This window comes from Rhinoraja longicauda, chromosome 15 (genome assembly GCF_053455715.1).
Source record: "Rhinoraja longicauda isolate Sanriku21f chromosome 15, sRhiLon1.1, whole genome shotgun sequence".
In the NCBI taxonomy this organism is placed as follows: domain Eukaryota; kingdom Metazoa; phylum Chordata; class Chondrichthyes; order Rajiformes; family Arhynchobatidae; genus Rhinoraja; species Rhinoraja longicauda.
The window spans coordinates 28565920-28581270 of record NC_135967.1 but is presented as its reverse complement, the minus strand read 5'-3'; the positions used below and the strand labels follow the sequence as shown (position 1 = coordinate 28581270).

Sequence of the window (15351 nt, the reverse complement as noted above, 5' to 3'; positions counted from 1 at the left end):
CCCCTCCACTTATTTCCGTATCACCTGCAAACTTTGCCACAAAGCCTTCAATCTCCTTGTTCAAATCATTAATGTACAATATGAAGAGGAGCGGCCCCTTGCGGAACTCCACTGGTCACTGGCAGCCAACCAGAAAAAGCCCCCTTTATTGCCACTCTTTGTCTTCTGCCATCCAGCCAACCTGCTATCCATGCTTGTAGATGATATCGGGCTTTCATCTTCCGAAGCAGCCTAATATGTGGCACCTTATCAAAGGCTTTCTGAAAATCTAAGTAAATAACATCTACTGACGTCCTGTTTCAAAGAATTCCAGTAAATTTGTCAAGTAAGACCTACCCTTCACAAAGCCATACTGATTTTGGCCTATTTTATCGTGAACTTCTAAGTACTCCGTAAACTCATCCTTTATAATGGACTCTAAAATCTTAACAACCACCAAAGTCAGACTAATCGGCCTATAGTTCCCACTATTCTGCCTTGCTCCCTGTTGGTGCAGTGGGGTAATATTGGCAATTTTCCAACCATCTGGGACCACTGCTAACTCTAGTGTCGGGTTGTAGGGTTTGGCCTGGGCCAGAGCAATGCTGTTGGTTAATTGTTAATCATGGTGAAATTCCGAGTTTATAAATGAAACGGGTAGTAATGACTATTGGGTGTTCACTGCCTTTCCTCTTTTCATGAGTGAAGAGCTGTTACCTGCATATTTATATGGACAAAACAAAACTAAGACACAGCTTTTGTTAACTCCTGTTTTAATTAACATGATATTCATTTGTTCATGATGCTGAATCATTAGCTGATGACACAGTTAAGCTTCCAGGTTGGAAACCTTGAACTCGAAAGTCCCCTGCGGCACTAACAATTTATTTTCAGTTGCTCATTGCTAGCCCAATGACCATTTTAATAGTGGGCCCACAGCTGCATAATTTAACATCACCCAAGACCCAAGCTTTTCTTTCTTTCTGTACTCATAAATGTTATGATACTCCAGGATAAAAAATAATCTTTGTACATGTGGCAGAAAAAAGGCAGTGCTCTGCATCCAAATTTCTTGGGTCTCCTCTTTGTCCATTGAACCCCAAAGAAACATACACATAACAGACCAAGATCTGCATTAAAATCGAGACGGCATTTATCTGCAGCAGACGAGATTTACCAGAATGCTGCCTGGATTAGAGGAAATTAGCGAAAAGAACAGGTTGAACAACTTGTATTTTTTTTTCCTCTGGAGCGTCAGAAGTTAAAGGGAGACCTAATGAAAGTAAATAAAATTATGAGAGGCACTGCTAGGGTATAGTCAGAACATTTTTTCCAGGCGAAATTGTCAAAGAATATAGGACATAGCTTTAAGGTCAAAGGGGAAAAGATTAAAGTGGATGTGCAGGGCAAGTGTTTTATACAGGGAACACCAAGTGCTTGCAAAGCTTTGCTAGGGATGGTCACAGAAGCAGATACAATAGTTGTGTTTAAGAGGCTTCTAGATAGGCACTTAGATATGCAGAGAATGGACGGATATGCATCACATGCCAGCAGAGGGGATTGGTTTAACTTGACATCACGTTCGGCAGAGCCATTGTGGGACAAAGGGCCTTTACTTGAGCTGCACTGGTTTACGTTCCATGTTCACTCAGGGTGCTTGGATCATTGAGATTTTGTTTTAGTCAGAACCCAGAACATAATGGGCCATGTGAAGAACATAAAAAAAGGGGCGTGGCTGTGTTCTGCAGCTGCGGCTCACCGGCAGTCTCTCTGTTTTTTTTGTTGTTTTTTTGTCATTGTCGCCGTTAAATGTACGTTTTGTTTTATTTTTAACTCTGTGTATGTGGGGGGGTGGTGGGGGGGTTGGGGGAAACCTTTTTTCAAATCTCCTCCTCAACGGAGATGCGACCTTTACCGTGTCGTATCTCCGTTCGCGCTACGGCCTAACATCGTGGAGTCGGCGGCCTCCAGCTGGGATCGACCTCAAAGACTCCGGTCGCAGGGCCTGGACTTACCATCTCGGAGGCTTCGGCCGTGGGCCCTGCAGACCGCAACATCGGGAGTTCGCAGGTCCCTGGCTGGCGACCGGCTTTTGGGAGCTCCAGCCGTAGCAGCTTCGACCGCCCCGAAGCGCGAGGTACGATCGACCCGCCCGCAGGCCCTTCATCGCCCTGCGTGGCTCGGCCGCAGCACTTTCCATCGCCCGGTGGGGGCTCAGGACTTTCATCGGCCTGCTCGGCTCGGCCCTGGGACTTTCCATCGCCCGGTGGGGGCTCAGGACTTTCATCGGCCTGCTCGGCTCGGCCCTGGGACTTTCCATCGCCCGGTGGGGGCTTCAAAAAATTGGGAGCCTCGATCACCTCGTGGCACCACGGGAGAAGAATGAGGAGGAGATAAGACTTTGCCTTCCATCACAGTGAGGGTATGCCTAAAGCAATCACTGATGGCTGTTTGTGTAAAAAATTATATCTGTGTGTCTTGTGCTTTTTAATGTCTACTGCCGGACCCTGACGTGAGAGGACGCTGGCGTTGTGTATTCGCCGCTTTTCCGTCAGGATAGTTTGTCTGTTTGTTTCTATGTTAATTGTTTTTGTAAAGCGCTTTGAGCATGCGATAAGGCGCTATTATAAAATAAATGAATTATTATTATTATTATTATTATTATAATAATTTGCATAATATATGGTTGAGATACAAATGCGTCTGTCCGTTGTCTTTAGGTAAACAAAAGAAAGGTTTTTAGTTTCTACTAGACGGGCGTGGATCCGTTGGGCCCCAAACTCCCCTGCGGGCCTAGCAACCCTCCGTCCAAACCTCTCCTGCTGGCCCGACAACCCTCCCCAAACTGACGACATTCACCCACTCCATCCCCCCTCAACCCCTTCATTGGCCGCCACTCCCGTCACTCAGGCGGGTCCCACCCCCCTCTGAACGGCAACCCTCCCCCAACTGCGTACACGCGGATCGGGCGGCCCTCTTACGCAGGTATTAGATCAACGGGCCTCAACTGCGCAGGCGCAGACCCGTTGGGTTCCCATTGTAGCGTCGAAGGTGGAGGTATTACTGCGCAGGCGCAGCTGACGGCAGGGAAAGTGGAAAAGGGATTTTTAAAGTTTAAAAAGTGATTTTTAAAGTTTAAAAAGTGAATAAATTAAAAAATATAACAACCATTTGAATCGCATGCCAATGGTGAGTAAGGTGGGCCTAAAATTGTTGCGCTGTAGTGTACCGTTTTGGCTGTGTTTCGGGAACAAATATATAAACAAACCACAAACATACAAGTTGAGAGTTTTAGTTATATACTAGACAAAGTGGACCCGTTGGGCCCAATCCTCTCCTGCATTGGTGCAGCACCCTGTCCTCCCCCCCCTCCCCTCTCCCTTCTCCCCCCTCCCACCTCCCCTTCCCTCCTTTTAAACTTTCAAATGTGAATAACTTAAAAAATATAACACCGATTTCAATAAAAGTACTTGCATTATCACTAAAGTGACAATGGTGAGTAAGGTGGGCCTAAAATTGTCGCGCTATCGTGTACCGTTTTGGCTGAAGTTCAGTCACAAACAAGATAACAAACGAGAGTTTTAGTATAAAGATATAGACCAAGTGGACCCTTTGGGCCCAAACCTGCATTGGTGCAGCACCCTCATAATCATAATTATGAATTAACATGAGATTTTATCATGTTAAATCACACACCACTTATTAATATCAACCTTTAAAAATGATAATAGATTTCCACAACAATTTAATAAGAGTCATTAAAGCAAACCTGTGCAACATAAGTGGCATTTCTGAGGGATGTACTTATTTAGATCATTTCATTGATTTTAAATGTCTGAATTGTAGAATTCTGCAGGAATAAAAAGACATCAGTATAATATAAAAATAACTTTATTGTTTTGGAAGTTCCATTTTACATCCAAAAGTCTTTGATTATGTTAACACATGGAGAGTCAGCTTTACAAATGGAACCCTAGAAGATTAAAGGCCCAGCTTGCAGACATTGTTTGCAATATGCTTTCTTTATAAAATACTGCAATTTCTTATGAAGCTGTGAAGCACGAGTTGTGATGCATGTTTTACTGTCCATTACTGGAACAGGGACAGTATTTTTATTTTTTGTACTTGGGATTATAAATAACTCCTTATAAATACCTTTAAAACAACACATACACAAGCCCTTTGACAATTTTAAGCATGTCATTGCAGCTATGAAATAAAGCAAATGAATATTGTGCATTTCAGCAAAACGCACCTCATTACATGTAACCACTCACGTAGAAATATTATGCATAAAGGTTATCATTGTGAATCCATATTAACCGTCTTGTTCTGAAATCAATGAATTCTGCAGAATTCTCATTTATCAAATCAGGGTGGTCTCTGGTCGAATGGCTACATTTATACTGTCAAAACTAAATGCATTTTATTCAACATCACCAAAACACCTGTTTCATATGTTTTAGAACAACTAATGTGCTAATCAATTTTTTTAAAATGTTTGGACATAGAGCCATGGGTCATGTTATAAGATATCAGTAAGAAATGTGAGGAACTGAAAAAAAATTAATTGTAGTTTCTAGTTTAACCAAGCGTAGGTCATAACCATCTGCAGACTGTTTGCAGAGACAAACATTCACGTCAATCTTGAGGTTGAAGAACCGAAGCCTAGTTTTCACCAGATTTTCCGAATCTCTGCTTTCCGAAAACATTTTTCGAATGTTTTATAGAATATCATCAGAAAATTGGGAATGTGCAAATGTTCATTTAAGTGTGCACTCTCTTCTTGGGACATTACCAAATTTACAACTGGAGGTTGCCATAAGCACACCAAGCATTCTAGGTAAATGCCTTCAAGCATTTCTGAGTATTAACCTTCTGAGTACCAGTCACACAGTGTTTTTTATACAGAGTGTAAATTCTGTAATTGAACAGATGAACTGTCACTCTTTTTAACTAATCTCTCTCACCTCAGGATATAGTGATGGTATCAATGGAAATATAATACTGAAAAAAGAGGTGATTTCTTCTTTTTCCTCGCCATAAAGTTATTTTTAATACATGTCCATTAATACAATAAAACCTAGTTTAAAAAAATTAATTATAATAGGATCTGTACCCTTCGGATTTAAATACAAATGCTGATTGTATCAGAGAATATGTGTTTACATAACACTGATGTTCATGCATTTACAAAATATTATTGCTCTAGATGTTTAACCTAATCTTCCAGAAAAAAATAACAGAATCAAATAAAGAACATTTCATAAAAGATAAATACCTTATAACATTTCATAAAAGTTCCCTGGTCCTCAAAGATCATTGAACATATGGCTCTGATCACGTCAGCATGTGTACAGCCATGACAGTCCAGCTTAAGATTTTCAAAGCATCTCGGAGAATTTAAAAATAAACCCTGGATATTGTATCTGAGCAAGAAATATATTTTCTGGAAATTGACTATGAATGGTCATTAAAAAAATCACAATTTTCAGTTTGAAACTGATATGCTGTGCATTATTAAACCCTTTGGTATTTCTGAATTGTCTTGACCCTATTCTTTGCATCTTGCAACAACTTAATATCCATGTACATTTACCAATTAAAATGATGGTATTTAATTTCCTATTCCTAGTACTATAGAATATAGCTGAAGAGCCTCTTTTATTACGACAAAACATGGTTGTAAAGAAGCTATATTCGGAAAGTTCTAAATCAAAAACTTGCTGTAGTGTATCATTCTAAATACTGTAATAATATTGAAAATGTTAATCCACTGACAGCTATAAACTGTTTAGAAGCATCTGATAGTGAGCAACTACATGATTGGCAGTTAGGTCTTCTCTGTGACACTATTCAGATCATAATTTGCACATTGACCAATGGTACACTCAATGGACCACGACACTGGTTCTAATCTGAACATATTTTATTTTCATGGTAAAGTGTAAAATATGTGAAATTATTGGTGTCTGCTCTGAGAAAGATTATGGGATCTAATCTTCAACAGTATGAACCACATCTTACAATGACGGGGTAAAAATTAATTGTTTGCTGCCCCAATAGATGGGTTCAAGTGAACAGTGCAGCACACTGTGTGATATAAAATAACAAAAGATCTATTGACGATGGCACAAAATTGTATTGAGAAAATATCCCTATTCTATTGAACCAAAATTAGGAAGGGTAAAGATTTATAAGGGGGAAAAAAAAGCATTTATTTTGAATATATTTCTGTTCATGGCAAAGATAGTTCTTTATTCCAGGATTTCCTTAACCAGTCCATTAATTTCTTCACTTCTGATATACTGTTTTATAAGTATGTATTTGCCATTCATTCTTTCATGTTTAGAGATTAGCCTTTGGCAAGGAGAAGTTCTTCAGAAAGGATGTTAAAAGGAAGCTCTGGTTTATAAAGTAAAAAGCAATCCATCGACTTAACAATCAGTAAATATTTTATAATTGTGAACAGAATAGTTCCATTTCCAAGCAACAAACTTCCATATGAATCATCCCTGAACAAATTTATCTGTATACATTTCATCACGTATTCCCCTTTTAAAGGAATAACCACTATTGAAATAACTTGATGGATTATGGTGCCTCCAAGAGATAATAAATAACGTATGCATGAGTGACATTTTACTTGAAATACTTTATCCATCCACAAAGCATCCTGATGTTTTTATTAACTTATTATGATGAAGGATCCTCAGAGATGAATCACAATTGGACCAGCAACAGTTTGGTGAATTGCTACTTGGTTGCTGATCATGGAGATACGCTGCTAGATGACGGAGTCATTATTTTGTTTTCCACTGAGCTAAGCATTGCATAGAACCTTGAATTGTCATTGGAGAGTAGCACACTGGGGCTGTCAAATTCAGCAATCTAATAAATAGAGAAAATATCTTTCAATGTGAACTCTGTTGCATGTTGTAAAGACTGCCATTAGAAATCAACATATAACCTCAATTGTAAAGAACATTCCCATTCTCTTTTCCTATCCCATTAAAAACTTTAAAAATCATTTTTAATTCAAGATTTATTGTTCCCTGAACACATTATGCTCGGGCAAATTTGGACAATTTGCGAGAATCTCATGGGTCTGACCAAAGTAGCCTATCTACATATGTGAGTATTTTGGGCAAGTTTGGTTGGTTATTTGAGAGTTAGGAAATGTTTTGCTATTTAGTTCTTTACATCCCTTTTACTCTGAATAAGTTTGTTTTTGTAGAGAAAAATCCAGTTTTAGTGTAAAATGCCAACAAATGCAGGGGATTTCCAACGGAAAAGCACAAAGTCATGGGAATAGCTGCTAAACCTGTCAATTTCCTGCCTGGCAGATCCACCCTGCATTCCTTCTACATATAGGTGCCAAGACTTCCTCTGTTACCCATTTTGTAAAAACATATTGTTTAATAAACATTGGATGCTTTAAGGAAAACCTACATAAATGTATTAAGAAGGGACTAGAGCATTATACCCATGGAAGACTTAAAACATGGTGACAGGCTCTTTGATTCATTGAGTCCATATTAACCATCAAGCACCCATTTGCACTCATCTGATAATCATTCCATTTTATTCTCCCCATCTTCCCGTCAACTCTGCCCAGATTCTGCACAGTAGGGACAATATACAGGTGCTAATTAACATGCCAACCCACAGGTGCCAATTAACAAGAACCCTCATAAAGCACGGAAACAGGCCCTTCTGCCCAATTTGTCTGTGCTGACCCAGATACTCCGTCTACGTTTGCGCTACCTGCCAACATTTGCCCCATATCCCTCTATATCTATCCTATCCATGTATCTGTCCAAATGTCTTTTAAATGTTGGTATAGTACCTGCTTCAACTATCTTCTCTGGCAACTCATTCAATATACCCAGTACCTTCTATGTGCAAAAGTTGCTCCTCAGGTTCCAACTAAATCTTGCCTCTGTCGCTTTAACCTTCGTGAAAGGAGATTAGAGCAGCTGAAGAAAACCTGCACAATAGTTTACTGGGTGTGCCACTGTGCTGCTCCATACTGCGAAATACTGGTGGAACTGGTTGAGAAAGAATGGGTGGAGGTTTGAGTGAAGGCAAGCATGAAATGGTCAGAGTGCATGGCCTATTTCTGTGTTGCATACTGTAAGTGAAATTGCTCAGGGCAATGAACAAAAAACGTGTTTTGTTGTGTGTGTTTGTCATTTCTCCACTGGATTATTCTTTTCCTCAAGAATTGGCAGAGGGACAATATACTGGATCTTTTTTTTAAATGAGATAAAAACACACTGAAGCCAGATAGCCGTATTTGTACTGCAATAATAATGGTGGGGCTATCAATGCCTGCTATGATTATTGGATAATTTTGATAGCAACTATGAATATCAGCACATGTCCAGACTAAATCTAGAAATGCAGAAGTTGGTCTGCTCCCTCCAGTGTTGCAGTTTTTGCCAACTGACATGACCCTGAAAGTCTGCAATTTGTGCACCTGCCAACGGGTCTCTTAACATCTGTGACCTGCCCATATACTGATGTACGGGCAGGCAGAAACTCTATTTCTTCTCAGTTGCCTTGCATATTAAATCCTTTCACCATTTCCTAAGAACTGATTTTTTTAGCTTAACCAATGCCTTTTTGCAGGTTCTAAATAGGTTACGTTTTAAGATTAAACTTATTTATTTCAACAATTCAAGCAAATAAATACCCAAGAATAGTTGGATTTAAATAGCTGTCGTTTAAATCAAACAGAGTTGACAACCAGATACATCTCAACAATTATCATAACAAGGTTTGTTCGGAATTTTGGCCAAGCATCCCCTTTGAGGATGTCCAAAGGTGGCTAACTTATTCAGTGAAACTGGCATGATTTACCTGGATGAGAAAGGTTTTAAACACTCTGAATGGCGACTGTCTTGAAAGCTGTAGAGATGAAACTAAAATATCTTCCATTTGGTCGTGGGGCATTTTGATTCATCCACTCAACAGTGCTATTCAACAGTAGAGTTGCTGCCTTACTGCGCCAGAGACCTGAGTTTGATCCTGACTGTGATCTCTGTCTGTATGAAGTTTGTACATTCTCCCTGTGATTGCGTGAGATTTCTCTGGGTGCTCCGCTTTCCTCCCTCACTCTAAAGACATACAGGTTTGTAGGTTCATTGGTCTCTGTGAAAATGTAATTTGGCCCTAGTGTGTTGGATAGTGCTAGTGTACGGGATGATCTCCGGTCGACACGGACCCGGCGGGCCGAAGGGCCTGTTTCCGCACTGTATGTTTAAAGTCTAAAGTGCTCTAAGCAACTTCAACCAATGATAGGGTTTTTTCAGTACAAGAACATAGTGTTTGTCTTCCCATCGATAGTCCAGGGAGGTGATGGCTAATTGAAGTAAAAAATAGAATTTAAAAAAGTCATTTTTCAGTCTCTAATATCTGATCTACTTGTTAAGTTTAACTTGGACAAGCAATAGTATCTTACCTCTCCCTGGTCCATCACCATTATCCTGTCACAGTTCAAAACTGTGTGAAGCCGATGTGCTACGATCAGCATTGTACAATTGGAAAAAACCTCCTGAATGGTCTTGTGAATCAATACGCCGGTATCAGTGTCAATGGCAGCTGTGGCTTCATCCAGCAATAAAATCTAATTTGAAGAAGTACATTTCAAAATTGCATCACTGAACTGTTTAACAGAAGCAAGATGGAAAAAAAATGAAAACAAAAGTGTTTGCACCTTATGCTCACCCTGACTTCGTCTTTAAACCAGTTAGCCTTGTTGTGAGATGGAGGTCATGGTGAGACAAATTAACTGAAGAAAATTTGAGGAAACTTGGTATTCCCTCCCTCCACCCAAGTGCAAGGTAGTCAATGAATTTACAAGATCATGGTGACATGTCATTCATAACTATAACTGTGAAGGCTGCAGTTAGAAACTTGGCATCCTGTTGCTTTTTCAATGCTGTTAATAAGTTTTCATTTTTTGCATAAGCTGACACGAGTCAATGAAATGAATCTAGTTTTGTGCTCACATAACTTACACATGTCCATGATATTTCCTATCTAATGAAACTTTTAGCCTATTCATGTGATTCAAATCAGAAACATCTGCTTGAAGTCCAAAGTATTCTATGGGTCGCCTTAAACTTGTAAAACACTTCTTTGCTATGTTATGTTTGCTTTGTTTATGTTAAATTTTATTTTATGTGGTTGTGTGTCGTGTTGCTTTTCATTAGTATGGCCGTATGGTAACTCAAATTTCACTGTACCTTAATTGGTACATGTGACAATTAAATTGAATCTTGAATCTTGCTTGATAGGACAAACTTTTAATTGGCATTTAGTTCCAGATAGCAAATGTAAATAGATTTTGGAAATGACAACTTGTCCACCAAACCAACTTTATGCCGTTCTTCATTCTCTCAGTCTAGTTGACTCTCACCTATTCACATTTCTATTACCCTTAATCTTCCATATAACATGTTCATACAATCAAACATTTGAAATGAAATTATTTGAAATTACCTTTACTTTAAAGCAAATGTAGCTTTCTTGGTTAGGAAAAAAAACTGCAGATGCTGGTTTAAATCAAAGGTAGACACAAAATGCTGGAGTAACTCAGTGGGACTGGCAGCATCTCGGGAGAGGAATGGGCAAAGAGAAGAGTCTGAAGAAGGGTCTCAACCCGAAACGTCACCCATTCCTTCTCTCCCAAGATGCTGCCTGTCCCGCTGAGTTACTCCAGCATTTTGTGTCTACCTTAGCTTTCTTGGTTGTTATTTACTATTTCCTGACAAAAGATCACTAAGAATTCTGAAATATCAAAACTTTAGTTTCCAAACCCCGCTATCTCTTGGGCATCTTTACCTTCCAAGTCATTTGTTCCCCAATGGTGAATGCTGCAAAATAATACCGTCTAAAATTGTTACCTTGCTGTGTTGAAGAAGGGCCCGTGCCACGCATAGCAACTGCCGTTCACCCACAGAAAAATTCTCTCCATTTTCCATGACCTCAAAATCAAGCTTCTCATCCAGCTGTGAAATCTGTAAAATTCATATGTTCAACAATATTGTCAATTCATATCTGAAAATTCTAAATCCAGCATCATTTTCACAAACTATTTTGGTAAATTTTCAATTCCTTCAGTATTTAGTATGGTTTAGTTTAGTTTAGTTTAGTTTAGAGATACAGTGAGGAAACAGGCCCTTCGACCCACCGTGTCCGCGCCGACCAGCAATCTCCGCCAAGGGTGCAGTGCTGCCGGAGCTCACCGGAGCGCCGGCACCTCCGTAAAAATAAAGACAAAATAAACAGCGGGGAATTTTAACTAGCGGGGAATTTAACAGCGGCCACTCCGGCACCAGTGACAGCTCCGGCACCTAAAAAATTAGCACTGCAACACAGATCTCCGCACACTAACGCTATCCTACATACTGGGAATAATTTACAATTATACCAAGCCAATTAACCTACAAAACTGTACATCTTTAAATTGTGGAAGGAAACCGATCTGAGAGAAAACCTACGCAAGTCATGAGGAGAACGTACAAACTCCGTACATACAAGCACACGTAGTCAGGATCGAACCCGGGTCTCTGGCAGTTTAAGGCAGCAACTCTACCGCTGCACCACCGAGCTGTGTCGAGTATGATTGATGTTAATTTTGTAGAGTGTCAATATCTATTATTTTTATGTTAGGGATAGCAGTGGTTAAATTCGGAGTAAAATTCCTCTTTTCGGTCCAATAATACAACTTTTCTCTAATTGTTATATTTCTTAATTTAATCTGGAAAGAGTCTTCTCAATAGAAAATCATAAACTTGTCAAAAAAAAATTTACTCAGTATATATAATTTGGTTTACTTTATGCAGAAGAATTTAAAAGGGGCTGCCTACAAATAGAGAAACACAGTATGACAATGATAAGTTCTAAGTATTCAGGTATGAATAATTATCACTGAAAAATGTTTTGCTTTTTTTTAAAAGAGCTGTCCCCGACTCCAGGGTTATATAAAAGAGAATTTAAATAAAGCATAGTAATAAATCTTGTTTCTTGCAAGAAGGAAAAATAGCCTGTCACTGGAATACAAAGAGGAAACCTAAGAAATCAATTACATAAAACAAGTAATCATGTGATTTGAAAGACCAAACCATGCAAAGTCCAATTTATCATTGAAGTTAATCAAATTTCTTTCATTCAGATCTTAGTGGAATAAAATCACAATAGGAACGTCACAAAGTATGGTCAACAAAAGATATACAAAATATTCCTCTACAGGTTTCAGCTGTGATTTGATCCAGCAATGGAAATATGACTTGCCACAAGGCAGCAGATTTATGGATTTATGTAACTGTCTGGCCTATAAACCACTTGTGACATCCAATTAAGCTGTGTTTCATGTAACACTCTTTAGAATAAAATGTATCGCCTTCAAAGATTTTTGTGGGGTATTTCTCTATTTTAAAGTTACAGTCCTCTTTCAATACGTGTTTTTGACTATTTATTTTGAATCCATGTGGTATTATTTGACTTGGCGTGAAATGAAATTATACCAACAATTCAGGGTACAAACAAGACACTGTAATATTATTACAGATTACAGACAAATAAGACACACCAGAAACATGTGATACATAGAAAATTTATGTTTTTCATCACTCACATATTACAGATACTTACATTTTCTTTCATGTGAGCTCTTTCTAACACGTCCCAAATTTGAGCATCAGTACATTGATTATAAGGATCCAGGTTTGATCTGAAAATAAACACAATTTGTATCTCTTGTCGGTATGGGTATGATATCCCCTTTAGGATGTGAACTTCAGTTGTATGCTTCTTAATGCTAAATTTCCAAGATACAGATCAATGGGAACTTTGTCAAATCATTTACATACCTAATGGTCCCAGCAAAGAGCACAGGTTCCTGTGGGATAATGGATAGTTTCTTTCGAAGATCATCCAGTCCAATATCACTGATCTTCACACCATCTATTGTAATGGCACCACTGGAAATTTCTACCAGTCTGAACAATGTCACTCCCAGGGATGACTTCCCTGTTAATAAAACAAAACTCAAGATGAATTAATCTTTGATTAGTGTACACCTCCTATGGCTTTCCAAGCATTAAATGGCTGAATATCCTGCAAGCTTCTAGAGTGAAGTAATAATGATTGCAATTGGAGGTCTGAAAGTGGAAATTTCATCATTCCCCAGCAGATAATGGAATAGAATAGATTTTTCATTGGCTGTTATTTCATCTGGAAAATTCTGGAATTTTTGCACTTGACTGAGTAAAGGACAACATACCTTGACTTGAAGCATGGGAGCTATTTCCAAAATGATTTATTTACTTTTATATTTGTTAAATCAATGAATTTAATTACAAGCTTTTAAATTAGGTCAGAACATTAAAAACTCTGACAACTCTGATATCATGCACACTGTGAAAGTCTTCAATTTATGCACCAATTCCTGATGACAAACATCTGTTGAGGAAAATTTCCTTCCTTAAATGCTCCATGCGAGATCACTGGTTCCAAGTAAAATATTTGGTAATTTCATGTAAAATATAATCTTATATTTGTGCACCAGCACACCAATTATCTAATATACTGATTGAAATAGAAACTGACTTGCTGACAGTAAAATACGTTACTTTAAATAATTTAGTCAGGGGTCACAACTTCAAAAATCTCTTTAAATAATTTCAACATTCTCCAGTATAATTTATGAATACTACAAATAAGAATGTAAATACCTGATCCTGTTCTCCCTACAATGCCTATCTTTTCCCGGGGTTTGATGGTAAATGTAACTTTCTTCAGTACAAGTGGTAGGTTATCACGGTAACACATTTCCACTTCATGAAACTGGATTTCTCCTTCCCGAGGCCAGTTGGGAGAAGGTGCTGTCTCTGGAATATGAGATGGTGCTTCTGATTCCAAATTCTATAAGTGACAAAGAATGTAAAATATAACATCAAATTATAACAATTTTCTGACAATCACATAATATATTGTTTCCTGACTAGTGATAATCCAAGAAATGCAGCTGCTTTAAAGGTGAAATATAAACAACAAATGCTGGAAACATTCACAGGTCGGGCAGCATCTGTGAAAAGAGAAACAGTCAGCGTCATTCACGGTCTGACAAAAAGTCTTTAACTTGAGGCGTTCGTTCCGTTTCTGTTTCCGCAGATGCTGCCAGACCTGCTGAATGTTTCCAGCGTTTTCTGTTTTATTTGATGGTTGGCAGGGGTGTCATGATCTGTTAGATATTCTGTTACTACTCAAAAGCACTTTAAATATACAACTTGATAAAAATTTATAAAAAGATATTGCATAATCATACAATTGAAAAATCCCCATTAAAATTTTATTACACTTCAATGGAAAGGCACTCTATATTAAATTATTTAGTCAACCCATTACATCATGTAGCCTTCTGATTGGGTTTATAAATTATAAATTCATCTTTAGTGGATCGCACTGAATGCATTACTTGGCAGCAGCAACAAGTTGCACTTCCCATCCAAACTACAGTTCCATGACATTTAATAAGATCACAGCTGGGTCCCATCCAGCCCCATATCCTCACATTCCTTTTTCATGTCCAAATCAGGTTACTTTTCACAGTTTAAATACAAAATGCCATGATTAAAGCTACAATACTTACCACTATGTAATGCCTGATCCTTTCTACAGATGTGAACCTGGCTTCTGATTCTGATGCTAGGCGGACCGTAAATTGAAAAAGTCCTGTGAGCTGATTGAGAACATCAAAAGATAAAATTAAGAGGTTATTCTAATGAGAGGGAATAAAATCAGTTAAATAAAATCTATGTATAATTTAACTAAAAGGCACAATTTAATTTGATGTTTTAGACAGCAATATGTTCTGAAATTTGTAGATAACATTGTAGACACCACACGAGTACCTTCATAATTGTATCCTGTAAGATTCTTAAACAGGTAACTACTCCTCAGTCATAATAAGGGTTTCCCATTTCCACTGTGGGAAAGTAGGATGAAAAGACAATATTCTGGATAGAATCAAGATTGTAAAATCTTGCAATTATATGTATTTGAAATAAGCTTGGTGTTTTTTCTCAGCTTACTTTCACCTATGGTTAAAACCCAAATTTGATCATTTACTACCTGTGTATCTAACTATCCCAGAACATTCTACCTGATTGCTCTCATTCTGTCTTTGCAAAGTTGAAATCATTACCAGACACCATCTGAAGCATAGATGGCTGCTAGTGTGAGCATTAGAGTCTTGCATTGAACAAGCATGTCAGCTTTATCCTTAAAAAAACTCCCCCTTGGCTTAAGCATACCCTGTGTAGTCATTTTTTGCCATTCACTGCTCAGACATAAATTGCT

The 15351-nt window shown here is 38.3% G+C and overlaps 1 protein-coding gene across 1 annotated transcript in view; it reads right to left on the bottom strand.

Moving 5' to 3' along the window:
• Positions 1-6750: 6750 nt before the first annotated feature.
• LOC144600383 (ATP-binding cassette sub-family C member 5-like) overlaps positions 6751-15351 on the bottom strand; it is a 92988-nt gene continuing 84387 nt past the window's right edge. Inside the window, exons 24-30 of the mRNA XM_078411964.1 lie at positions 14642-14731; positions 13725-13914; positions 12861-13020; positions 12643-12721; positions 10893-11006; positions 9446-9610; positions 6751-6870 (exon numbers count right to left, since the gene is read on the bottom strand). Coding sequence (XP_078268090.1) covers positions 6751-6870; positions 9446-9610; positions 10893-11006; positions 12643-12721; positions 12861-13020; positions 13725-13914; positions 14642-14731 — 918 coding nt within the window. The remainder of the gene's footprint in view (positions 6871-9445; positions 9611-10892; positions 11007-12642; positions 12722-12860; positions 13021-13724; positions 13915-14641; positions 14732-15351) is intronic.